General features: G+C 33.9%; 5 protein-coding genes across 13 annotated transcripts; 3 read left to right on the top strand and 2 right to left on the bottom strand.

The window, feature by feature from the left end:
• Positions 1-271: 271 nt before the first annotated feature.
• Positions 272-1,411, top strand: LOC106352264 (protein LATE FLOWERING). The gene is made up of 2 exons (XM_013791924.3): positions 272-717; positions 800-1,411. Exon 2 carries the CDS (start codon positions 810-812, stop codon positions 1,326-1,328), a length of 519 nt encoding a protein of 172 aa, XP_013647378.2. The 5' UTR covers positions 272-717; positions 800-809; the 3' UTR covers positions 1,329-1,411.
• A 3,043-nt stretch (positions 1,412-4,454) lies between these two features.
• LOC111207916 (putative defensin-like protein 165) lies at positions 4,455-6,037 on the top strand. The gene is made up of 2 exons (XM_022706490.2): positions 4,455-5,634; positions 5,760-6,037. Exons 1-2 carry the CDS (start codon positions 5,583-5,585, stop codon positions 5,978-5,980), a joined length of 273 nt encoding a protein of 90 aa, XP_022562211.2. The 5' UTR covers positions 4,455-5,582; the 3' UTR covers positions 5,981-6,037.
• A 39-nt stretch (positions 6,038-6,076) lies between these two features.
• On the bottom strand, positions 6,077-8,225 carry LOC106348894 (pentatricopeptide repeat-containing protein At5g48910-like). The gene has a single exon (XM_013788720.3). The coding sequence runs from the start codon at positions 8,117-8,119 to the stop codon at positions 6,176-6,178; it is 1,944 nt and encodes a 647-aa protein (XP_013644174.2). The 5' UTR covers positions 8,120-8,225; the 3' UTR covers positions 6,077-6,175.
• Positions 8,226-11,112: 2,887 nt separating this feature from the next.
• Positions 11,113-16,364, bottom strand: LOC106348892. Of its 3 annotated transcripts, none has more exons than XR_001271040.3 (2): positions 15,990-16,364; positions 11,113-15,651 (listed from the first exon to the last, which is right to left on the bottom strand). XR_001271040.3 is itself a non-coding variant. In XM_013788719.3 (2 exons), exons 1-2 carry the CDS (start codon positions 16,017-16,019, stop codon positions 11,253-11,255), a joined length of 351 nt encoding a protein of 116 aa, XP_013644173.1. In that variant the 5' UTR covers positions 16,020-16,364; the 3' UTR covers positions 11,113-11,252. The 3 variants fall into 3 exon arrangements, 1 of the variants encoding a protein (XP_013644173.1); XR_001271039.3 differs by having other exon boundaries at positions 11,113-15,644; XM_013788719.3 differs by having other exon boundaries at positions 11,113-11,573.
• A 1,330-nt stretch (positions 16,365-17,694) lies between these two features.
• On the top strand, positions 17,695-27,135 carry LOC106410808 (probable disease resistance RPP8-like protein 2). Of its 7 annotated transcripts, none has more exons than XM_048735247.1 (6): positions 17,731-17,927; positions 23,301-23,455; positions 23,739-24,682; positions 24,769-24,915; positions 25,068-26,798; positions 26,910-27,135. In XM_048735247.1, exons 3-5 carry the CDS (start codon positions 23,749-23,751, stop codon positions 26,777-26,779), a joined length of 2,793 nt encoding a protein of 930 aa, XP_048591204.1. In that variant the 5' UTR covers positions 17,731-17,927; positions 23,301-23,455; positions 23,739-23,748; the 3' UTR covers positions 26,780-26,798; positions 26,910-27,135. The 7 variants fall into 7 exon arrangements, with proteins under 7 accessions (XP_048591210.1, XP_048591206.1, XP_048591204.1 ...); XM_048735251.1 differs by having other exon boundaries at positions 23,301-23,497; XM_048735248.1 differs by having other exon boundaries at positions 17,753-17,927; positions 23,380-23,455.

Genomic DNA, 27,135 nt, shown 5'->3' with positions numbered 1-27,135 from the left:
CCAGTCAGAACACATTATCAGTCTTTATGTCTACCCATTTGCTTTCTCAAGTTATGGAGCATTCTTCCTTTTTCTTACACCAACTTGGCATCACTTTCCAAATCTTTGGTCAAGAGATAAGTGTCCTAAATGTGTGTTTGTTAGTATGTTTCTCAATTACACATTTTTAAAGAAACCAATTAATCTCGTGATCTGTGAAAGACAAGTGAAGAAGTCTTAAGTTCATTAAAGGCATGGTCAGCATTAACAAAGGAGGAAGTTTATGATTAGACCAATAGCAAATATGAGTTCCATTTAAACTAGTAGCAAAACAGAACAAAAACTTCTAATCTCAAGATAGAAAAAAAAGAAGTTCCATTTCCCAATTCAAAAGTCTCTTTCTTTCCCACCAATCATTCTTCTTCTCATCTGCATGCAAGACCTTTAACTCTTTCTCTTTATCTCTGACTCTCTCTTATCTCCTCTGTTCCCAAGCCCATACGGGTAATAGAACCTGCCCCCAAAGTTGGCTCTGCAACAGAAGAGAACATAACACTTGACAGTAACAGCACCTAATGAATCCACTCACAGATTCAGATTCTTCACATTTTCCAACTCTCCTCAAACACCATCTTAAACTTGACTTCTTCTCTACTTCACATCTTCTCCATTGCCTTTTTAAACTCATCTTCTCCAGTCCACAACATACACATTCTCTCCCTTAATCTTCAACTCAAGGTATATAAATAGTCATTTCTTGGTTTAGAGTTAGCTCTCCATATTGTTTTGGCACTCACTTGAAGTTAGTCTTTCTGTATAGATACCATAGAATGGAAGATGATCATCACCACCAAGTAGAAGAAGAAGGGATCAACAAAACTAAAGAAGCCAGCAAGACAGACGAAGACACATCTTCATCAAGAGTATTCTCTTGCCTCTTTTGTTCTAGACAGTTCCATAGTTCTCAAGCCTTAGGAGGCCACCAGAACGCCCACAAGAAGGAGAGAACCGCTGCTAGAAGAGCCAAAAGGGCTTACGATTTAGTCAACAACAATGACTTTCTTCACACGCTACCTGTATTCTTACCATCTCCTTCTCCGCACCACTTGACCTTCTTAAGCTACCCTTCATCAGCCTCCCTTGGCTGCTTTCCAGCTGCTCAACCCGACCATCCAATCTTCAGATCCAACGACGCGCATGCTGTGTTGGTGACATCCCACCAAGGCAGAGATAGCAGAGGAGGGTATTTTGGTCAGCAGCAACGTGTTCAAATTTTGGATCATAATTGTAACGTGGTGACTAGTGAGAACGGTAGAGATCATTGTCTTGATCTCTCCCTCCATTTGTAACCTTAGCGTTTTATTGTTAGACCAGTGGGAAAAGATCTGAATCTCTCTTTTTAGTGATTTAAAGTTATGACTAGTGATTACCCGTAATCATCATAACCTGAATTTATTAAACTTGATCCTGATCCGTCAACTTTAAACCCTTTTTCCCGACGTCTTTAAATTGGTGTTATATTCCCAACTTTAACACCAACTCTCTGCTTTATGTTGACAGTTTTAAGTGTTTTTAAATATTCACATTTGAATGAACGTATAACCAAGTTAATTAGTGTTCTCTTGTTGGTCTGGCTTTTCTAGAGAATTAGCAGAACGAATCATCTTCATTAGTGAGAGCTATTAGCTATAAGTCGAAAGTATTCTTGGTGATTTAGTATTGAGATTCTACCGCATGATGGTTACTCAAAAATCTTCAAACTCCAATCTAATGAGAAAGCTCATGCTTGGTCTCCTTTACTTGATAATTACATGTTGGTGAAATCAAGATACAAGAAAATGGTTTTGATTATAAGAAAAGGGTTTGATCATTAACAAACACAGTTAGTAAGTATAGAACATGGTCTCTCTCGTACTCTAGTCTCGTAGATGACTGATAAATAGTGTACACATGTTACAAAAGCATATGCGGACTTACACATAAAAAACAAGAGGAAGAAGCATGGTCTTATGCTTTAGCAGTTTCTTAAACGCTGTTAAGAGTATAAAACGTGTTTCTACTGATTTTATTAGATATGCGGAATTAGGTTGGATTAATTAGTTTGGGGAGTCTTCCATGAAAGTAAAAATTTTGGGGGGGGGGGGGGGGGGGGGGGGGGGGGGAGAATATCATGACAACCCATTTATTTTGCAATACTTTTAGATTCAGCATGAAATTATCTGGCAACAAATGATGTGTAAGGTTTTACAAAAAAACAAAAACAAATGATGTGTAAGAGTCAATGCATTGCATTTATAATGGTGATGATTGGTTGGGCTTTAACTTAACTAGAGATTTTTTCCGCGCTTCGCGCGGATTATATCTTATAAATTTATTTTATTTATAATATTATTTATCTGTTTTTTTCTTTTATATTAACTTCTTGTTTTTCCAATGTTAGTTTTTCTTAATTTAAATTTATATGTTTATAATTTTTAATTTTTCTTGTTGTAAATAGAGAATTATATTTTTTATTGATAGTTTTTTGTATGTGACATAAACTTTTTGAAATTTTAAAATAATGTTATATATAGTACGATTAACACATTAAAGAAGAAAAACATATTGAGGCACATTTTACACAGGTTTTATATGCATAATTTTAAACATTATATACGTATATATTATAAGTTTGAAACATGTAAATGATTTCTAAAGCTAAATACTTGTTCTGAGTTTACATAACTTATCGAAAGTTTTATCTCTTTTTAAATTCAAATCACAGAAAAAATATCAAAAAGTCAGTATATATGGGTTTTTTGGACTTTAAAATCAACACTGAAAAATTAAATGAATCAGATAACAACAGTTTTATAAACAACTGGATAAAATTTGACCGAGCCAAAGATTTTCACACAATATGTTCTTTTTTTCTTCAAATTGCAAAGAGCCTATAGGCACAAGAAAAAAAATCATAATTTTTGTTTTCACTTATATAACATTTTTTCTCCTTTACACACGAAGTTTATTACACTGCTATAAGCAATGGAGAACTCTATTCATATAAGATTCACATCTATGCATTTTGACAAAGAAGAATTTTAGTCATCTTTAGTTTCGGAATGGTCCAACTTCAGTCATATACACTATATTTTCTCTATGATTCAAATCTTACAATTTTAATATATGTGCAGATTTCCATGTGAAAAAGCATGCACGCCATCTATCATTCAACCTATTATTTTTTCCAAAGTAAACACTATAATACTCGTTTGGTTAGCTCCACAAACTAATCTCTTTGGATCAGTTTACTAAAAAATATGGATACTAATGTCAGAAAAGAATATAAACACTATCAACAACAAATATTGGCACAAGACTATTTGGTTCAAGGAACATATTCCACGTAATGCATTTATATCATGGCTGGCTTTGCGGAGAAGACTGCCAACCAAGGATCGCTTGAGGCGTTGGGGGTTAAATGTCTCAGGAACGTGCGTCCTTTGTAATCTGGAAATAGAGACTCACCATCATCTCTTCTTTGAGTACTCTTTCTCTCGCTTGATATGGGAGCCTTTTGCTGCTGAAGTTTAGATTTCTCCTCCGGCTGATCTACACTCTGTTGCAGCCTGGATCAATCAACCTCACGTCAACGCAGATGCACATGCTACTCCAGTCATCAAGCTCTACTTTCAGTCATCCATCTACCTGCTGTGGAAAGAGCGTAATGCTCGTGTGTTCACATTTGTCTCCTCACCTTCATCAGTCATCCTTGCCTCTCTCGACCGTATGATGCGTGACCGTCTCCTCTTTTACCCTGTAAGTTCTTCTTTCTCCTCTTCTCTACTTCTTTTTATTTTTCTTGTATAAGACTTCCTTAAGGTTTTTTTTATCTTGAGTTGTTGTTGGTTGTTTTTGTTTCCTTGCTGTAATAAGTTGTTTAAAAATAACAGTGTAACTTTTCAGAAAATGATAATCTTAACATCTTACAAAAAAAAAACAACAAATATTGACTTATTTATGTGAATATATATTTTATTTTAAATCATTATAGTTGACGAAGAAAACACCATAATTTGTACAACAAATTTTCTTAGATTCACCTCATCATACTCACCATTTTACCATTTTAATTACATAATTTTACATGAGCTTCTTCACCCTCCCCAATTATTTTATCTTTATTTATAACTACAATATAAAGTTATAAACTATATATATTATAAATTAATAATTTATTTATCCTTGAAGTCTAACAATTAAAAATATAACATAATTCAATATAAATATATGATTCTATTAATAAATTAGCAGTTACAAATTTGAAATTTCTAAAAATATCAAAAGTCGTATGTTAGTTAATTATTTTCTAAATGACATCTATTTTTAATTTTTTTTGAATGAGAATATTTTGGTTGAGGTGGATAGTCTCAAAAGCCTTGAATTTAGTCCCTTTTATATAGTTGGATGCTTTAGTTTTAATTTTTCTTAAAGCACTAATCCTAACCAATCATGCTTTAGTTTTATTTTTTAAGTTAAAGTCTACAGCAAAATTTTATAATTTTTTGCCAATCAAATTGTAGCTTTATTTTTTCAAGATACAGCAAAAATTAAAAACTTTAACTTTTCTATTTGTTTTAGACAAAAATCCTACATCCTTATTATTTAGGCTGTAGAAAAAATAAACTCATAACTGAAAAAAAAAACCACGTTTTATTTTTCCATCAACATACGAGGTACATGTATATATTCAAATCTTTAGTATATTCAAATCATGATAATCCTTGATCATAAACTAATAATTTAAAGTTAGATAAACTTAAAAACATAAATTATCAACTAAAAACAAAAAGGAAAAATCAATAGATAACTTAAGCAAGGAAAATCCTAACGTAACACTTGTTTTATAAATACCTAGCTTTTCTTCTTCAAAGCATTAAGTCTAGAGAACTAAATTTTCAAATACGTTTTCCAAATCACGCGAGAAAGAAGAACAAGTTGGAGCTAAACCTGTCCATCGGTAAGACTATGAAAATGCACAAATAGTCGATTCTCGGCAATACATGGAAGGCTTTCGAGATGAGATTGCAATGAATTTATAGAATTCTCGTAGATAATATTTATTATTATTTAGATGGTGGTTTTTCTTTGACTATTTTTTATTTTATTTTAGATGATTTTCTTTATTTTGGATAGATTTTATAAATTCTTATATTTTTAAATTAACAGAAAAGTTTTTTTTACAGCTACAACACATTTTATCCAATCATGTTTTATTTTACAAAAGTACAGCCAATAATTTACAGGTACAGTTATCATAACTACAGCAAAAATCTCTGCAGAAAAATATACTTTAGTAAATGTACAGCTACAGCCAATACATTTACAGTACAAATTCTACAGTAAATTTTTTACAATACAGTCTAACCAATCACCCCCTATATATGGTATAATATCTTATCATATGTTATAATTTCTATCTATTCATTTGACCACCACAGTGTGGGTTGACTAAAATGTTGTATATAATAGTATTTGTATGGGAGATAATTTGGCAAAAAAAAAAAACATATATTACATACATCGTAAAGAAGGTTATACATAGATAAATAAAGTCTCTCCCCATGTCCAATCAATTAGTCTCTTCTTGTATGGCTTTGATGGTTCTCTTCTCAGGTAAATTAACTTTGTTTATTCTTTTTCTACTATCGTCCATCGAAATCCACATTAGACGATACATTATGCCAAAACAGAAGCAGACGTTTCTAAACTGTGAACACTCAATTCACAATTGGCTGCAGTGTTGTTGATCATTCCTAAAACTGAGGCACAGCAGAGATGCACAAAAGTGATAGCGCCCGAGACACAATGTTTGTTGTTAAATTGTAGGGAAGAGTGTTTCAAGACGTTGAATGGATTCGGAACTTGCGTTGAGAATCCACCAGGCTCTGATAATTATACATGTAATTGTATGTACAATTGTCCGAAACCACCACCAGCAGCAATCGACCATGTTAAATGACAAATTTTGAATATACTGTATGTTACTATGGATAATAATATTTACAATTTACAAAAATTATAAACAGTTTAACGTATCTAGGGGTCTAAACGCATCTCAGGTCTAAAGAAATTTAGCTATTATCGTTGTTATGAGAACAAAGAAATAACAGAACATGTGTATACACTATGAAAAATGAAGTACTTTTGTTTACTTTCACCAATAATCCATACACGAGCATGATCCATTTTCGAAATGGTGAAACCGTTTCCGGTCCCTTACCGTTATCTTTCTCTCGTAAACCTTGGAGATGAGTTTGAGAGACGAGTGACAATCCTCACAGATACGCAGGTTCTTAACAATGCGTATTGGTTTACCAGGTGTTGTGCTTATTAACCCAAACGCAACAGCGATCTTCTCGCTGTGATAATGAAGCGCGTTTTCTTTATCCTCTTCCTCCAAGTTCAGTAAAACCTGTGTGGTGATGGGTCTATACCCAGCCAGTCTCAGTTTCTCTGAGATTTCCGCAAGCTTCGAGTTGATATCTTTGGCTCTTGGGTGAGAATCATCTTCCACAAGAAACTCATGAAGCACACCATCAACATCGATCCAGCTACACCCGGGGTCTTTTCTTATATCCATCTCTTTCATTCTCAGCCTCATCTCCGAAACCTCTGACCAGTTTCCTTGAGAAGCGTACATGTTTGAGAGAGCCACATAAGCTCCACTGTCCTGAGGAACCATATCCATCAGAATATTAGCCACACGTTTCCCCATCTCCACGTTCCCGTGCATTCTGCAAGCACCCAAAAGAGCTTTCCATATCACGTCATCTGGTTTTACAGGCATGTTGTGTATAAACTGCTCAGCCTCTTCGAGAAGACCCGAGCGTCCCAACAGATCAACCATACACCCGTAGTGTTCAATCCTAGGATCTAAACCATCCACATTCACCATCTGACTAAAATACTTTCTCCCTTCTTCTACCAACCCAGCGTGGCTACAAGCGGTCAAGAGATTGATGTACGCAACATCACTAGGCTTAACTCCAGCCTCCCTCATTCTACAGAAACAGTCAATAGCATCACCCGCCAGGCCGTGTATAGCAAACCCGTTTATCATCGCACTCCAAGTAATCACATTCTTCCTCGGTAACCTCTCAAACACCTCAACCGCTCTCTCCACAACTCCGCACTTGGAGTACATATCAATCAAAGCAGAGCCAAGCACATCATCAATCTCCACTCTATTACTCTCCGCATAAGAATGCAACCACTCTCCCAACTCCAACGACCCTATCCGCGAAACCGCAGGCAAAACACTAACCAAAGTGACATAACTAAGACGCAAATCAACTCTCCTCATCTCACAGAAAATCTCCACAGCCTCCTTGAAACACCCGTTCTTGCAATAGCCAGAGATCATAGTGTTCCAAGAAACAACGCTTCTCACACGCATTTGATCGAACAACGTCCGCGCAGCTTTACAATCACCAAGCCTCATGTAACCGTCGATCATCACATTCCATATAACAACCTCACCGTCTCTCTTTCTCCCACCATCAACCACCATCACAGCCATATCTCTCCCTATAATGTTCTTGTAAAACAACACGCACGCGTCTCTCATCAAACCGCACATCACATACATCCTCACGAGATTGCTCATCACGAACTCGTCGCCGCTGAGCCCTAGCTTCAACGCCAGCGCGTGGATCTGCTTGCCTTCTTCGATCCTCCCGGTTTTCGCGCAGGCCTTGAGGAGTGACGGGAAGGTAAACCGGTTCGGTTCGACCGAGTCTTTCATCATCTCGTGGAAGAGTGCGATCGCGATGATTGCGTTTTGCTCTTCGCTCTCGCTGAAGCCTCGGATAATAGTGTTCCAGGAGAAGGTGTTGCGGTGAGGCATCTGGGTGAAGATCTTGTGCGCGTAATCGAGGTCGCGGTGGAGGAGATCGGAGGTGGTGGCGCAGAAGCGGAGGAGCTCCGCGGCGGCGAGAGTGTCTCGCATTTGGCCGGATTTGACGAATGTGGCGTGGATTTGGGAGAGGTCGCGCATGGTTCGGCATCTGTTGATTTGAGGGAAGAGGGATGACGGGTGCGTTGAATGAGGTGACGGCGAGTTACCGCCGGAGGGGTAAAGCGTCTGCGTTGGGTTCATGGTGGTGACTCGCGAGTTCTTCGTCTAAGGAAGGAAGAAAGGATCGTGTGGCTTGTAACAGGATAGTGTTAACTGTCCAATTCTGTTTTTTCATTCTTTTTTATAAACTCAAATCATTCAAAATATACTCTTCTCAAATTAATAAGTTTTGGACCTATTTATACATAAATAAAATTTGATTAACAATTTTCAAAAGCTTTAAATCAGTAGTAATTCTATAAACTGAACTATTATTCCTTCAAGTTTACATTTGAGAATCCTACAATGTAAACTTGGTTCCGAATATTCACTACAACGTAAACTTGGTGCTAAACATCCCTATAGACAGATTGAGCTCATCACGATAATAATCTGTGTTAAAACCTAATATTCAGATTTCACATAGTTAAAGCTATCTTGGTTAATAAAGAAAACTAAATTTGCGGAACCATAGGCTTTTACACCAAGGTTCGATTTCAATTTCTTGTAGATTATTGGATGTAAGCCTATTGTAAATTTCAGAATGCTGAAAGCAGAGCTAATGAACGTGGGTTGCGGAGTTCATCTTCATCGAGTATGACGTATATGCAGAACTGTCTATCGATCCTAAAAAGTTTTTATCATAAATATAGTTCATAAAGATCAAAATGACCAAAATGTTTCATTAAAAATGTAAATATATTTAGATACAATTTTATTTTTTGAAATATATAGTTAGCTAATATAAAATTATAGTTTAGATTTGAAAGGTGAAGGTTTGAAGAGATGGGATTTAGGATTTTTTTTAAAAAAATAAAAAAATAAAAATTTAAAATAGTTTTAAAAAGAATTTTTGGATTTCAATTTTTTTTTTAATATTCCAAAATAAAGATAAAAAAATTCAAATTTAAAAACATATTATTTGAAAATAACAATATTTTTTATTTATAAAATTATATGTATATTTAAATATCTATAAAATAAAGGTAAAAGTTTTTTTTTTTACCTTTTTAATGAAATTTATTTTGGTCATTTTTTTTTTGTGTTCTTTTAATAAAAAAAAATATATTTTAAGGTGTTTTAAGTTTGGTTTTAAATGGTGATCGATTTGACCGCTATGGCGCTTGGAGACATCTAGCTATGTCCTCATCGCCTCAAGACCCCAAGGCCAGGCGAGGTACAGAAAGTGCTCGCCATTGAGTGCTAAACTAGTATCACGTAAGAGTATCTCCAAAAGAAATTTTATAACTTCAAATACAAAGTTTTTTGTTCTCCAAAAAAGAACTTCAAAACCAAAAAAGAACTTCAAAACTTCAAATTTGAAATTTTAAGGATTAAAACTTCATATTTGAAGTTTCACTCCTAAAAACTCCAAATTTAAAGTTTCATCTTTTTATTTGCATTTTTGTCTTTATAATTAATTACATATCATATTTATGATTTTTAAGTATTTTCTCATTTATCGTCTTAATCATTAAAACTTTTGTATATCATAGATATTTAAAATTTGTTTTTATAAATTCAGATTTTACACAGAAAATAAAATAAGATTTATAATATTGTAAAACTAGAACTATACAACAAGATTATTCCAAAAAAAACTTAATAATTTTTTTAAAAAGATACATGAAGAAATAATTATTACACAAATTTAAATATTACAACAACACTAATCGTTTAATAAATTTGCTCCGGGACTTCCAAAATTTAAATATAGAGTTTTGCAAATTATAAAATAAAGAATCTTTTTGGAGATGCTTTAAGGCGCGCAAAGCGCGGCTTCGATGATTTATCTGCATGGTTTGTGCAAATTTTGGTTACTCAACCGGCCTTGGTTTAATAGAGTAGCTGTGCCGTCTGATATAATCTATCAACAAACCGAAGCATACAAAAATTATGTGATCTTCGACTAGTCTAGTTCTTGTTATAGCCAACAAAAATGGAATTGGTTTTATGATTCTGTTTACTGTTTTTATATATGGCTTAACATGACTTAAAAGTTGAAAATGGATAATTACGGTTTTGCATGTGAGTTACACATGGCTGATCGACTTGCCTCGCCATGGCGCTTGGTGAGAGTAAAGCTAGGCCTAGCCCTGGACTAAAGCCCATAAAACAAAGGCTTGGAGCACCAAGATTTATTAAAAATTATGGGCATAATGTTCAGTGAAGTTTCTTTGGTATGTTGGCTATGTACTTTTTCTTGCTCCTCTAGGCATGGGTTCAAATATGCTTCCAGCCAAATATAACTAGGGGTGGGCACGAATAGCCTTCCAGATATTCGCTGTTCCGGATATCCGAAATTTTTTTAGATTTTTACGAGATATCTGATTTGATCCGTAAAAATAAAATAAAAATTTTAAAAATAAAGAAAAAATTGATACAGCTTATATATATATATATATATATATACTTCTTTAAGTATATGTATATATATATATATATACATAACGAATCAAATCAAAATTATGGATATTTTGCCCACCCCTAATAATAACTGAATGATTTGATCGTAATGATTGATTACCTTTTCTAAATTTTTAAATTTCCTTATATCCCCTATATATTATTTGAGAAGCATTGCAACATTTTTTTGTAGCCACGTGTCATCACTAGAATGATTCTTAGAATCCTTAGAGAAATAAGTTGGTCCATCTAAATATATAATAATCTTTTTATTAAACCACAATAAATATATTATTAATGTTTTCATTATTTCCTTAAATAAGATTACGAAATTGCCGAATGTGGCTAAAGTATATATGACAATTAATGATTTTGAATAATAAAGATTTGATAAAAATAAGTGTGTATTATAATTATATTTGTTTAATTTTAAGCTATTAAAATAAATTAAACAATCATAGTAACCATATAATAAAAATTAAAAAAAATATTTATATATTTTATTTTGAATTTTTAAAAACGAGTATAAATTACTAAAACTGTTAAAAGTTTCACATTCAAATTTTGTAATCTATGATTTAAAATTTTTGTTATGACATGATACAAATAATTAAAAAAATAATGGGGAATTGCCACTAATACCACTTTCCTAATACCACTTTTCAACTTTACACTTTTCAAATTTACCATTAAAATTTTAATGGCTAAAGTACCATTATACCCCTCATTTCATTAATTTAACCTAGATCTATTCTTCTCCAAATGTCTGTCACGAGATGAAAATGAGATCAAATTGAGACGAGCTCCAACGAGATCTCCGGCAAACTCGGCGATCTCCGGCGAATTCGGCGATCTTCGGCGAACTTGGCGATCTCCGGCGAACTCGACGATCTCCGACGAACTCGACCGGATTGGGAGAGCGTGGCGGCGAGTGGACATCCCGCCGTTCCTCTGCCGGCATTATGTAGTCGTAGTAATCCTCCGATGCTAAATCGGTCACGTTCGTCACGAATCGCATGCCGAGAAGTTCTCCGGCAAAGCTGACAGACTCGGCAAGCTCAGACGAACGAGACGATCTCTCTCCCAACGCCTAAGAAACACTAACAAAGGTAAGATGATAGTATATGGTGATTTTTGCCTCTTTCTGTAATTTTAGCTTGATTTATCAAAATCGATATGTTTCTAAGAAAGAAGACGAAGTTTTTCAAGTGAAGTTTTCAGATCTCAAATTTATAAGATCTTATAAATTGGATCCTTTCAAATCTTACTGTTGATCTGTTAGCAATCAAAAGACACAAAGCTTAACGTAAGAGTACAATTATTGATTTGGTTGATTTATTGTCATAGTTTTCAGATTTATATAATTATTTAATTCATGAGAAGGTACTAACCTAAGAGTATAATTATTCTATGATTACTTCTTTTCTTGGTTGATTTGGTGATGTTGTAGAGAATTACAAATGTGTGTTGTCAGCTTTTGGATTTAAAGGATGTTGTGGAGAATATGTGTGGTGATATGCATATCTAAGTATCTCACTTCCTTAAGGTAATACAATGCTACTATTTGTAGTTTGACTAGCAATGTTTTAGTATGTGCAGTATATGAGGTGGAACGTTGGTGTTTTGGTAGTGTAACGTTCTATTTATACTTTATGAGTTTATTTTTTATGTCTTGTTTTGTGTATAATATCTACAGAAGCAGTGAAGATGAATGATGAGTTTGTTGAGTTACGAAAGTATACTATTTTTGAATCTTATTTTTGGAAGTGAATGCTGATGCGTAGAAATAATATGTGACTGGCTTTTGTTCAGATTTTGAAAATTTACGAGGTTGGTGAGCTATTTGAAGAGGCAAGAGAGACTCTGAAGAAGAATGTGGTTTGTACTATCAAAGAATTACGTATTTATAACGCTTTATAAAAGTTGCAGAGTTGGCTTCTTAGTACATTCTTCTCTCTCATCTTATTTAGACATCTCTTATACTAAAACAATTGTATCTCTCTTTTAGTAGTTGCATAATTGAAGATATTAGTTGGACATGTAAGTGAGTTTGGTTTCAATTGTTTCTTTTATAGAAGAGTGAGATATGGAGAAGCCTTGATGTTCTCAGACTATGTTAAAGCAATATATCCCTTGTTGAAGGACGTGGCTCTTTCACCAGATATGTTTTTTTGTGTTGATTGTCTTTTGGAGGGATTTTAAAAAAATTACCTTATAAACCATTGTAAATAAATTTATAAACGCTTATAAATCACTTTGAGTTTCTTACACTCATTCTGCCTAGCATTCCTCACAAGACTTCTCAAGTTCAAACATTTATGTGTTTTGTATAGACATATACAATCAACTCTTGTTTAAAAACTTCTTAATAAGAATTTATAAATCGTCGAGTTGTACTTTTAACAATAGACTTATAAATAGCTTATATGTTCTTGTAAATAGTTTAATACACCCTTTTAAATAGTTTTATAAACCTGTATAAATAGTTATATACTTTTGTAAAGAGATGATGATACGTGGCAGATTGTGAGGCACATGAGGACAGCAAGCAAGACTCCACTGCTTCATAAATTTTACATACTTTTATAAATTATTTTATAATCCTTTATTATGGTGTATAAACTTTATAAATTATTTTTATAAATCCTTATAAAATATTTACATACTCTTGTAAACCCTTATATATTATTATACAAACCATTATAAATTGTTTTAAGGCTTTCATAAAGTTTTTATAAACCCTTATTAATAGTATACATACCTCTTATAAATTATTTATAAACTTTCATAACTTTCTTATAAACATTTATAAATGGTTTATAGATTTTATAACTTGTTTTATATGCATTTATTAATAGTTTATAAACTCCTACAAATAATTTTACATATCCTTATAAGGCTTTGTAAAGAGATGATGATACATGGCAGATTCTGAGGTACATGTGGACAGCAATCAAGACTCCACCGCTTCAGAAATTTTACATATCCTTATAAATTGTTTTATTATAATCCTTTATAATGGTGTATAAACTTTATAAATTATTTTTATAAACCCGTATACATTATTATACAAACCATTATAAATTATTTTATAAGGCTTTCTAAACGGTTATAGACTCTTTTAGTTGATTTATAAACCTATACAACTCTTATAATACCCCTTATAAATTGAATATAATCTTTCATAAAGTTTTTATAAACTCTTACTAATAGTATACATACCCCTTATAAATTATTTATAAACTTTCATAACTTTCTTATAAACATTTATAAATGGTTTATAGATTTTATAACTTGTTTTATATGCATTTATTAATGGTTTATAAACTCTTACAAATAATTTTACATATCCTTATAAGGATTTGTAAGGAGATGATGATACGTGGCAGATTCTGAGGTACATGTGGACAGCAATCAAGACTCCACCGCTTCAGAAATTTTAAATTCCCTTATAAATCATTTTATAATATTTTATAATGGTGTATAAACTTAATAAATTATTTTTATAAACCCGTATACATTATTTACATACCCTTATAAACCCTTATAAATTATTATACAAACCATTATAAATTGTTTTATAAGGCTTTCTAAATGGTTTTAGACTCTTTTAGTTGATTTATAAACCTATACAACTCTTATAATACCTCTTATAAATTGAATATAATCTTTCATACAGTTTTTATAAACTCTTATTAATAGTATACATGCCCCTTATAAATTGTTTATAAACTTTCATACTTTCTTATAAACATTTATAAATGGTTTATAGATTTTATAACTTGTTTTATATGCATTTATTAATAGTTTATAAACTCTTACAAATAATTTTACATATCCTTATAAGGATTTGTAAGGAGATGATGATACGTGGCAGATTCTGAGGTACATGTGGACAGCAATCAAGACTCCACCGCTTCAAAAATTTTAAATTCCCTTATAAATCATTTTATAATATTTTATAATGGTGTATAAACTTAATAAATTATTTTTATAAACCCGTATACATTATTTACATACCCTTATAAACCCTTATAAATTATTATACAAACCATTATAAATTGTTTTATAAGGCTTTCTAAATGGTTTTAGACTCTTTTAGTTGATTTATAAACCTATACAACTCTTATAATACCTCTTATAAATTGAATATAATCTTTCATACAGTTTTTATAAACTCTTATTAATAGTATACATGCCCCTTATATATTGTTTATAAACTTTCATAACTTTCTTATAAACATTTATAAATGGTTTATAGATTTTATAACTTGTTTTATATGCATTTATTAATAGTTTATAAACTCCTACAAATAATTTTACATATCCTTATAAGGCTTTGTAAAGAGATGATGATACATGGCAGATTCTGAGGTACATGTGGACAGCAATCAAGACTCCACCGCTTCAGAAATTTTAAATTCCCATATAAATCATTTTATAATATTTATAATGGTGTATAAACTTAATAAATTATTTTTATAAACCCATATACATTATTTACGTACCCTTATAAACCCTTATAAATTATTATACAAACCATTATAAATTGTTTTATAAGGCTTTCTAAATTGTTATAGACTCTTTTAGTTGATTTATAAACCTATGGAACTCATATAATACCCTTATAAATTGAATGTATGCTTTCATAACGTTTTTTATAAGCTTTTATAAATTATTTACATTCATCAATAATCATAGATCTAACCCCATTGGTTGATATGAGAAAGTGAACCATAGATCTACCCCCATTCATCAATAATCTTATTTGCATAAGGTTTTCCTGAAAATTGAATGTTATTCTTTCTAGCTAGTTCTACAACACTTCCGCAAGGTGTGAATTCTCAATTTCACTAAATTCCTCCTTACCTAAAATACAAAAAATCATTTTCAACATAATTCATATTTGAACGTTGGATGATCAGTTTTGGCTTGTCTGGTAGCTCTGTTGAAGTATCACAATACCTCGTAGTTAACTTCAAAATTGTGCAGAATTTATAAACCTTATAAATTATTTAACAAACTTTATAAACTGTCTTATAAGCCTTTCTAAATTGTCTTTTAGTTGATTGAGTTACTTAACACATCTTTTTCTGCAGCTGAGGTGGAGCCTTCACTTGCGTTATATCATACTTTTTATCGCTGCTAAAAGAAACAGACTCTGCAATCTCAGACACAAGAAGAAACTAAAAATGTCAATGGTTGCTCAATAAGACTTTAGAAAAAAAAACAAGAGACAATGATGAATTTGATGATTAACATTGTAGATCAAAGAAAATGTGTGATGGCAGAGTTGTGGATCTCATATAAGCTTCAACATATGCTTCTTTTATGAGTGTCGGGAACTGAACATGTCAATTACATTACTAAATAACTTCGATTTATAAAGAGTTATAAATTTTCAAAAACTCAATGTTCACTATTAGAAATCTTTCTCTTAGATCAGACTATTAATAGATAACTCTTTCTCTTAGATCAAAACAACAAAATCCGAAAAAATACTTACAGGTTGTGATTCTTGCTGAGGATTCAACATTTGAAGTTTTGAGTCTCGATCTCGATTGCTTCGTGGATCTGGACGAAGACGACGAATCTGGACGAAGACGTCGGTTCAGGACAGAGACGGCGGATCTGGAGGACAGAGACGGCGAATCTGAACGGAGACGGCGGATCTGAACGGAAAACAGCGGATCTGAACAGAGACGATAGACGACGAACGGAGATTCACGAGAGAGAGAGAAATGAGTTGAAGATAAGTTAAGGGCAATATTGTCTTTTACACATTAATGAATGTGGTATTTTTGAAAATGCCTTTCGATTGATGGTAAAGTTGAAAAGTGGTATCATAAAAAGTGTATAAGTAAAATTCCCCCAAAAATAATATAAGTTGAAAGTCTTATTTAATAAGTATCAAAAATAAAAGATATATAAATATATGTATCATTAAATTAAACTATATGTCATATAAAAATACATAAATATCTTAATTTTGAAATTTTCTTTGAACATTTTTTGATAAAAATTTTGAAAAAAATATTGATAACTTATTTTTTTAAAATATTATAAATTGCTTAAAAATTTAATTCCACACTGAAAATTTTGTTATCACTAATTTAGATTTTTTGCTATAATAGATGCAAATGATAAAAAAATATGAGCAAAAAGCATGATCTAATAAATATTAATGTTAAAATATACCATATATATGTTACTATCATATAAATTTAATTATAATCATATCAAATAGAAAAAATATTTTTTGATTTATAAAACTTATTTATATATTCGCACCAATTTAATTATATAAGTAGTAGATAATGAATTTTTAATTATTCAATATATATTTATTATTTCATAATATATTATAAATATATAATATATAAAATAATTTATATATATAATGTTCATCCCGCGCAAGGTGTGGGTCTTAACCTAGTATTATATTCAATGATAAAATACATAAATTACAATAACTACCTATTTTATTTACTCTTACAATTGACGTTCCATCTTCTCCTTTTTCAACCTTCTTGTTTATTCTTCTATGCAGATCATTATACTCCACATTCTCTGAATCTATGTGAGTTTTTCCTATTCTTTTATTTCTTTTTAAAAAAAAAAATTTGTAAGAAAATCTGAAATTTTCTTAAATTATGATTGTTATTTACTTGTTTTATGTTCTAGCATATGTAATGTATTGGTGTATTTTATCTAAATTATGTTTTTAATGTTTTTGAATTGTTGTCTGTAGAGAATGCTTCCATGAAATAGAATAAGAAATCAACCAAGTCGATTTCAAAATAGGAAAAAAAAGCCAGACAAGATGAAGTGACGAAATTCGAGCTAATGATATGCTTAAGTATGTTAGACGAATTGTCTACGTTCGATTATGTCTCAAGACCGTTTGAATGGATTGTCGATGATATAATAGAGCATGAATTAGCAGAAAAACTTGATTATTCGAAGTTGATAAATGATTTTGCGGAAAGGCAAAGAGAGTTATGTTTCATGAATAATGTATTGTAAATTTTTTTTTTACTTTAATAATATTTTACATTATCTAATATTTTTTGAAAAAAAAAAGAAAAGAAAAAGGCACAGAGTGTATGCTACCCTTCTTTCACAGGTAAAAGGCGTTTATTTACTGTTTGGGTGTATAATCCACTAATTTTTACTGCTTGTCTGCTTGTGTATGGTTCTATCTTATTTTAAAATTGCATAGTTGATATGTGAGTGGTAATAGAAGGTGGATGCCCCACCCCTTGTGTAACGCCCACTAGTTTTCCCACCTACCATTCTTAGCCTAAAGCAAATGCATTATTACAGATAGAAGCGACTGCAAAAGTTGACTTGCTCTTTCGTTGCAACTCATATCTCTTCTTCCAAAGAACGTCGCTGAAAGGTGAATCAGATAGAACCGAGTTGCAGATCTGTTTCATAAAAGGTATGTCATGTTTTTCTATATCATATTTTTTCTGCTTAACTTGCTTTGATCCGTCTTTTGCACTCTGTTGTGGTCGAATCAGATAAAAAAAAAAAACATATTTGGATTATTAGAAATCTTGTTTCACGAAGTTGACGCATTTACTCATCTTATTACTAGTTTGCTTATGTTGAAAATCAAACCCTTCTAATCACCATCGATAACTTCAAGAATCCATGACTTAGCTTCTATCAAAGAACACAAATGAGTTGAACTTTTTAATCTGATCAACCGCGGCGTGGTTGTACACGGAGCTCACTCACTGTTGGTTACAATCCGATCAACCTTACAAGAAGAATATAAGAGAATAGAAACCCAAGAGACCCCAAGATACATAGGGCCTGTTTGTTTCTCCATCTGGATGAATCATTTGGATGAAGATGAAAGTTTTATTTGTTTAGACACTAAAAGTACAACTCATTCAGATGGATCATCCGGATGACTTTTGGAAATTTAGGCTTAATTTTAAAGTCCATTCAGCTGAACTAATTTGGATCATTTGAATAGAGATGGTTCATTCAAAATGGTATAATATCTATTATGCCCCTAATGTAATTCACAAATTACAAACCTAAAAATAATATCATTTTTGTCACATACGAAAACTGACAAAACTACAAAAACACTTTTTCTCGCGAAAACCTAAAAACTATTTTTCACGCCAAAACCCCCAAAAACGCAATTTTTCGCCAAAATTGCAAAAATGTGTTTTTCCGTTAAAATTGCAAAAACGTATTTTTCCGCAAAAACCGAAAAACGTGTTTTCATGCCAAAATCACAAAAAAAAACATGTTTTCACGTTAACACCCCAAGCACACATTTTTTCGCCAAAACACAAAAACACATTTTCCCGCCAAAATTGCAAAAACGTATTTTCCCGCCAAAACCGAAATATCTCATTTTCTCGCCAATACCAAAAAATCTTGTTTTTCTGAAAAAACCACAAAAACGCGTTTTCCCGCCAAAATCGCAAAAACGCGTTTTCCCGCCAAAACGTGTTTTTCCGCCAAAACCGCAAAAATGTGTTTTCCCGTCAAAACCGCAAAAACGCGTTTTCCCGTAAAAACCGCAAAACATGTTTTCCCGCCAAAACCGCAAAAACGTGTATTTCCGCCAAAACAACAAAAACACATTTTCCCACCAAAAACGCATTTTCCCGCCAAAACCGCAAAATGCATTTTCCCGCCAAAACAACAAAAATGCATTTTCCCGCCAAAAATGTGTTTTCCTGCCAAAACCGCAAAACACGTTTTCCCGCCAATAACGAAAAATCTCGTTTTCTCGCCAAAACCGAAAAATTTCATTTTAATGGGTTTCCCTCCAAAACCGCAAAAATGTGTTTTTCCGCCAAAAACGCGTTTTTCCGCCAAAAACGTCTTTTTCCGCCAAAACTGCAAAAACGTGTTTTCTCGCCAAAACCGAAAATTTGTATTTTCCCGCCAAAACCGAAAAATCTTGTTTTCCCGCCAGAACCGAAAAATCTTGTTTTCCCGCCAGAACCGAAAAATCTTGTTTTGTCGCTGAAACCAAAAAAATTTTTTTTTTCTCGCCCAAACCGCAAAAAGAAAATTCGTTAATTTTGAAATAATTCTAATGTAAATATTAAACTAAATAATTAATGTAATATAGTTAAAATTAATATCAAACATATGATTAAACCAACACAAGGGTATTTTGGTAATTTGTTTACTAAACTCATTTGAATGGAAATGAAAATAAAGAAACAAACATAAAATCCATTTAGATGATTCATCTAGATGAGTCATGTGGATGGACAAACAAACAATCACAAAAATGAGAATGGATCATCTGAATAGATCATACAAATGAATCATTTGGATGGAGATGACAAATGGTAAAAAAAACAGCCCCATAAGCTAATGTTGTCCCTCACATCCCTCTCTTTCACCGTGAACTGCCCTTAGAACTGTGAAGTTCCAGCTCCAAACTTGGCAAATATCCATCTCCAGTGACCTGCATAAGAAACCTTATGCACAACAACCACTTAAACAAATTTAGTCATCTTAAACCTAATTAATAATCAATGAACCAGACATAATGCTAAGGGTACTTCAGCTGTGTAAACCACACTGCTTCTAGAAGACTCTTAGCGTTCTAATGCCCATTTGAGTATCATAACCAGCTTTCAAAGATTCCGATCACTTCAAGAATCCATGACTTCAAGAATCCATGACTTAGCTTCTATCAAAGAACACAAACGAGTTGACCTTTTTAATCTGATCGACCGTGGTGTGGCTTTACACGGAGCTCAATCACCGTTGGTTACAATCCGATCAACCTTACAAGAAGAACACAAGAGCTTCAAAGAATCCGATCACTTCAAGAATCCATGACTTCAAGAATCAATGACTTAGCTTCTATCAAAGAACACAAACGAGTTGACCTTTTTAATCTGATCGACCGCAGCGTGGCTGTACATGGAGCTCAATCACCGTTGGTTACAATCTGATCAACCTTACAAGAAGAACACAAGAGCTTCAAAGAATCCGATCACTTCAAGAATCCATGACTTTCAAGAATCCATGTCTTAGCTTCTATCAAAGAACACAAACGAGTTGACCTTTTTAATCTGATCGACCGTGGCGTGGCTGTACACGGAGCTCAATCACCGTTGGTTACAATCCGATCAACCTTACAAGAAGAACACAAGAGTTTGAAAGAATCCGATCACTTCAAGAATCCATGACTTCAAGAATCCATGACTTCAAGAATCCATGTCTTAGCTTCTATCAAAGAACACAAACGAGTTGACCTTTTTAATCTGATCGACCGCGGTGGCTGTACACGGAGCTCAATCACCGTTGGTTACAATCCGATCAACCTTACAAGAAGAACACAAGAGCTTCAAAGAATCCGATCACTTCAAGAATCCATGACTTCAAGAATCCATGGCTTAGCTTCTATCAAAGAACACAAACGAGTTGACCTTTTCAATCTGATCGACCGCAGCGTGGCTGTACACGGAGATCAATCACCGTTGGTTACAATCCAATCAACCTTACAAGAAGAATTAAGAGAATAAAAACCCACGAGAACCCAAAATACTTAAGCGAATGCCGTCTCTCACATCTCTCTTTTTCACTGTGAACTAACTGTGAAGTTCCAGCTCCAAACTTGGTAAATATCCATCTCCAGTGACCTGCATAAGAAACCTTATGTACAGCAACCAGTTAAACAAACTTAATCATCTTAAACCTGATTAATAATCAATGAACCAGACATAATGCTAAGGATACTTCAGCTGTGTAAACCACACTGCTTCTAGAAGACTCTTGGCATTCTAATGCCCCTTTGAGTATCATAACCAGCTTTCACACAAACTGGTGTTAAGCTAATACTCTTCATTGATCCCCTATCGATCTTTGATATACCTGAGAAACCATTCAAGAATATCTCATTAACAAGACTAATGAATTTAGAAATTGTTAAACCAAGAGACAACTCTAAAAGCTAGCACTTAGGAGTTCAACAATCACACAGATTTCATCATGGTTTCTATCAAACACCATAAAACTGTTTCAGCAATTATATATAGCCTTTATATCTATGCAAACCTGATTCCTCTTGTCGACTCATTTGATTCACCTCGTGCACTGAGTTTAAAATCAAATTACTCATGAATCATATGCAAAAACCAGAAACATACATGTTCCCATCATGAACCAATCTTCGATTCAAACCTGCAAAACAATCTCAACAAAACCTTTAGGTTAGTAAGCAATGCATTTTTGTAATTACATCCATCTGTCTAGCCAACTAAGCCTTAAAACCAACTTGTACCGCTGTTGGATGTCAACAGATCACGCCTCATAACTCCACCTAGTTGTGAATACCTTCGATATAAGTTCCTTGTCCAATTCCCTGAGCAAACAGACCAGTACCAGTAGCTTGTAGTTCACCACTTGTACGTTTTAACCATATATCTCATCAACAGAACATGTGATGCTCCTGAGATATTCTCTACAGATTCTTGCACATCAAACTCGAGCTCATGATGTGTGTCTTCAACTGTAACAGACCTGCAACACATTCAACAGTGTGCATAATCAACCAAAATCTTTGCTTCTTTGCCTCCTGCTTTTTCGCAGACTTGAACCAACTCTTTCGTCTAGCATCCTTTACATTGAGCTTCCACCACTTGATCAACCTGTAAGTGTATTTCTTCGGAGAAGATTACTGCTGAATTCCTCCTGCTGCAAATAGACAACTTTATGCAGCCTTCTGTGTTTCACTGATCTTACTTCCATTAAATTTAGAGACTTCCTCATATTCTGATTTTTGCAAAACTCCTACTGATTCTTCATCAATCTTCACTCCAGGCCAGAAGAAAAAAACTTTTGACTTTTCTTCTAATACAGCCAACATGAACCTCTGTGCACCGCTGTTTATACCAACAGTACATGCTGCATGACACCCAATATCACGAAGACAGACAGCCAAGGCTCAGTCCACTGCAAGATAACCCTGACAAAACTTCACATACTCAAACATATGCAGCCTCTTAAACTCCATCAGATCCTCCTTTGATGTTCAACGTTCTGAGAAGGCAAGACTCCTTCTGAAAATATAGTTCCACCTCGGAAACAAACCCATTCTGAATGTATTTCCCTCTTTGTAATACCAATTGCTCCACCTGGAACAATAACCATTTAAGAGACACACTCACGCGACTTTAACCTCAGCTTCACTTCTCTTTACGTGGATCTTCTTTCAGTCTTAAAACTTTGACTGTATATACATGGTTCATTCCTTGAAATTTTGTCAGAGACTGGACACAAACTTTTATACCACAGTCCTTCAAACTAGTTCTTTGTACAAGAAGATCACAATAACTCTAATCTGAACGAAGCTTCCACTTTTGGCATTGATCCACCAAAGTGATCAGACACTGAAATGTCTAAGTCATATCAACTTATGACAAGCTGTTAAACTCTTATAGCCTTAGACTCAACTCAATACACAACAATATATTTTTTCTGGCTTGACCATATCAGAACTCATGCCTCCTGCTATCAACCATGTCTTCACCATTCTCAACTGCATTAGTCTCACCTCTATTGTAGACAGAAATTCCACAACTTACAAAAGGCAGACACATAAATACTGAAACGAGACCTCCTATGAAGACATTAAACCTTGAGTATCCACGTCTGAGCTTCCCTATACCCAGCTTATCCATCTTCTTTAGATTTAGGTCCTTTAAATCTTTAGAACCAGAAACCATTTGATTTCTATGACACTGATTTTTTCTATCAGATTTCACCTGTCATCCTTCCTGTCAAGTTAAAACACATGTTCTTTGTGTCACAATAGCTCTTACTTGGGATTGACTCAATTTCTCCAACACGCCACAAAATCCTGCTTCACTCAGCTTCCACATGCATTATTACAGATAGAAGCGACTGCAAAAGTTGACTTGCTCTTTCATTGCAACTCATATCGCTTCTTCCAAAGAACGTCGCTGAAAGGTAAATCAGATAGAACCTAGTTGCAGATCTGTTTCATAAAAGGTATATCATGTTTTTCTACATCATATTTTTCGACTTAACTTGCTTTGATCTGTCTTTTGCCCTCTGTTATGGTCGAATCAGATTTAAAAATAAAATAAAATTATTTGGATTATCAGAAAATCTTGTTTCGCGAATTTAAGGCATTTAATCAAATCTTATTCTTAGTTTGTTTGATTTAAAATAAGTTCCTCTGATTGATATTTGTATTATTTTGTTGGCTTATGTGTTGACGTTGGAACAGGAAATCAGTGATGGCTGAGGTAGTTGTGTCAGCGATGGTTGAGGGAGTTGTGTCCTTTGGAATGGAGAAACTCTGGGACCTCCTGAGTCGAGAATCTGAGCGATTGCAGGGAGTGCACGAGCATGTTGATGATCTAAAACGCCGAATGAGAAAGTTACAGTCATTGTTGAAAGATGCAGATGCCAAGAAACATAAAAATGATGCTGTGAGAAACTTCTTGGAAGATGTCAAAGACATTGTTTACGATGCTGAAGATATAATTGAATCCTTTCTTTTGAAAGAATCTAGTGGTAACGAAAAATGGATCAAGAGGCGTGTGAAAGGGCTTTCTTGTTTCTTAGTGGAGCGCCGAGATATTTCTATAGAAATTGAAGGCATAACTAAGAGAATGTCTGAGGTTGTTGCGGAAATGCAGAGCTTTGGAATAAAAGAAATCATGTATGATGGTCGTTCACTGTCTCTAAAAGAGAGACAAAGGGTGCAGAGGGAGATCCGACAAACATTTCCTAAGAGTTCTGAAAAGGGCCTTGTTGGGGTGGAAGAGAGTGTTGAAGAATTGGTTGGTCATTTGGTGAAGAATGATAACATTCAAGTGGTTTCCATATCAGGGATGGGTGGTATTGGCAAAACCACTCTGGCAAGACAAGTTTTTCATCATGACATTGTTCGACGTCATTTTGATGGATTCGCATGGGTATGTGTTTCAAAAGAGTTTCGGCGGAAGGATATTTGGCAAAAGATCTTGCAAGATCTTAGACCACATGGTAAGGACATCAAACAGATGGATGAGAATGAAGTCCAGGCTATCAAACAAATGGATGAGAACGAACTCCAGGAGAAGCTCTTTCCATTGCTGGGAGCACGTAGACATTTAATTGTCTTAGATGATGTATGGCAAAATGAAGACTGGGATAGAATAAAAGACGTTTTCCCCCAAGAAAGAGGCAAGCTCTTTAATTGTACATACACTACTTAAAAGTTTCATAAATGCCTTTTAATCCCTGACTTAAAAGGAAATTACAATTTGCAGGTTGGAAAATGATTCTTACTTCTCGCAATGGAGGTGTTGGTTTACATGCAGACCCAACATGTTTTGCCTTTACACCAACAATCCTTACTCCCGAGGAAAGTTGGGAGTTGTGTGAGCAGATAGCATTATCTAGAAGAGACAAAACTGGTACGTTTATATAATAGAATATTATTAATCCGTTACGACACATAATGTGATATCTCTTACCTCCTATTATCAAAAATCTTGTGGAGTAGTTCAGGGATGTACATATATGGTTCATGGCTATTATCTTATAATATATGCTTTTTGTTTTGCAGAATTTAGTGTTGATAAAGAACTGGAAGCTATGGGTAAAAAAATGGTTAAATATTGTGGAGGACTACCGTTAGCTGTTAAAGTGCTGGGAGGCTTGTTAGCTAACAAGAAATATACGGTTGAAGCGTGGAAAAGAGTATATGACAATATTCAAACTCAGATCATTCGCTCAGATGACAACAAACAAGATTCGGTTTACCGAGTATTGTCTCTGAGCTATGAAGATTTGCCAATGCATTTGAAGCATTGCTTCCTTTGCCTAGCTTATTTCCCTGAAGATTACAAGATAACAGTCAATAGACTGTCTTATTTATGGGCAGCCGAAGGAATAATAACATCAAGTTGCGATGGACCAACCATTCGAGAGAGTGGAGAAGAATACATGGAAGAGTTAGGAAGGAGAAATATGGTTATCGTAGAAAAAAGCATTGGGAGTTGGGGTCAGGAATATTGTCAAATGCATGACATGATGAGAGAAGTATGTTTATCTAAGGCCAAAGAAGAGAATTTTGTTCAAGTCATCAAAGCCCCTACTTCCACTTCAACTGTCAATGCTCATACTCGTGAATCTCGCAGACTCGTACTTCATGGTGGTAATGCACTTAATATGTGGGGAGGTAAAAGCAATAAAAAAGCTAGATCGGTTTTGGGTTTTGGACTCGACAGCAACTTGTGGAAGCAGTCGGCTCAAGGATTCCGAAATTTACAGTTACTTAGGGTGCTAGATCTGAATTTACAATCAGATAGTGTAGCTGCCATTGAAGTAGGGAGAATACCTTCCAGCATTGGCAATCTCATTCATTTGAGATATTTGAGCTTAAACGTGACTTCGGGATCTCATCTACCATCTTCTCTACGGAATCTAAAGCTTCTACTCTATTTGGAATTATCCTCCAGTGGGAAAGTTTACGTGCCAAATATCTTTAAAGAGATGGTCGAGTTGAGGTTCCTGTGGCTACCCTTTTATATGAAAAATAAAACAAAGCTGGAATTGGGTAATCTAGTGAACCTGGAGCTTTTGGGGTGTTTCCGATCGAAAAGTGGTAGCATCATAGACCTCTGCGGCATGACTAGGCTCAGGACTCTCGAAGTAGTTCTCGAAGGCAAGTATACTTGTGAAATTCTAGCGTCATCTCTCCGTGAATTAAGAAACCTGGAGAAGCTTAGCTTGATCTCCTTGAGCGAATCCGATGTGGCTCCTGATGTGGATTTCATTTGGAATTTCATTCATCTAAGGGATTTGGTGATGTCGATGCATATGCCAAGGCTTCCTGAGCACTCTCGATTCCCTCCAAACCTTGCAAGCATATCTCTAGGTCAATGCAGAATGGAGGAGGACCCACTCCCGATTCTGGAAAAGTTGCTTCATTTAAAGTCTGTTATATTATTCTTTGATGCTTTCGCAGGGAGGAAAATGGTGTGTTCAAAAGGTGGATTCCCTCAATTACATAAGCTAGATTTAGTGGTTCTAAAAGAGTTGGAAGAGTGGGAAATCGAAGAAGGGTCGATGCCATGTCTTCGTACTTTGCATATAAAGTATTGTGACAAGTTGAAGGAGATACCGGAAGGGCTGAAGTATATAATCTCTTTAAAGGAACTGAAAATTTCAGGTATGAACAATGAGTGGAAGGGGAAATTGGAATCAGGTGGGGAAAGTTACTACAAAGTCCAACACATTCCTAGTGTTCAATTAAACTATCCTAGCTACAAATAAGGAGAATAAAACGTCTCAGGTATATATTTTTGGTATAATGTTCCATATTGTTCGTTTTGTTGGTTATGTATCCTCTGAAGTTTAGTGTGAAAGTCTCAACCATCTAACCTCTTTATTATTTGGTTTTCAGGGGAACCTACTCAGAATCAGTACCCACTGTTCATTGTGTGATGGGATATATAAGTCGTTTTTGTTTACTACTTGTCTGCGTGCGATATTCCGTTTATCTATTCCATGCTCACTCGCTGTAATGCTAAGTTTGAAATACATTCTGTATGTCGAACCATATTTTCTTCAATGTCTCCCTTTTTTGTATGACAATGCTTTGATAGTGATCATTGAACATGATTTTATCA

Source organism: Brassica napus, chromosome A6, assembly GCF_020379485.1.
Source record: "Brassica napus cultivar Da-Ae chromosome A6, Da-Ae, whole genome shotgun sequence".
Classification (NCBI taxonomy): domain Eukaryota; kingdom Viridiplantae; phylum Streptophyta; class Magnoliopsida; order Brassicales; family Brassicaceae; genus Brassica; species Brassica napus.
Note: the sequence above shows the minus strand (reverse complement) of the source record. Positions and strands in the feature narration are given on the sequence as shown.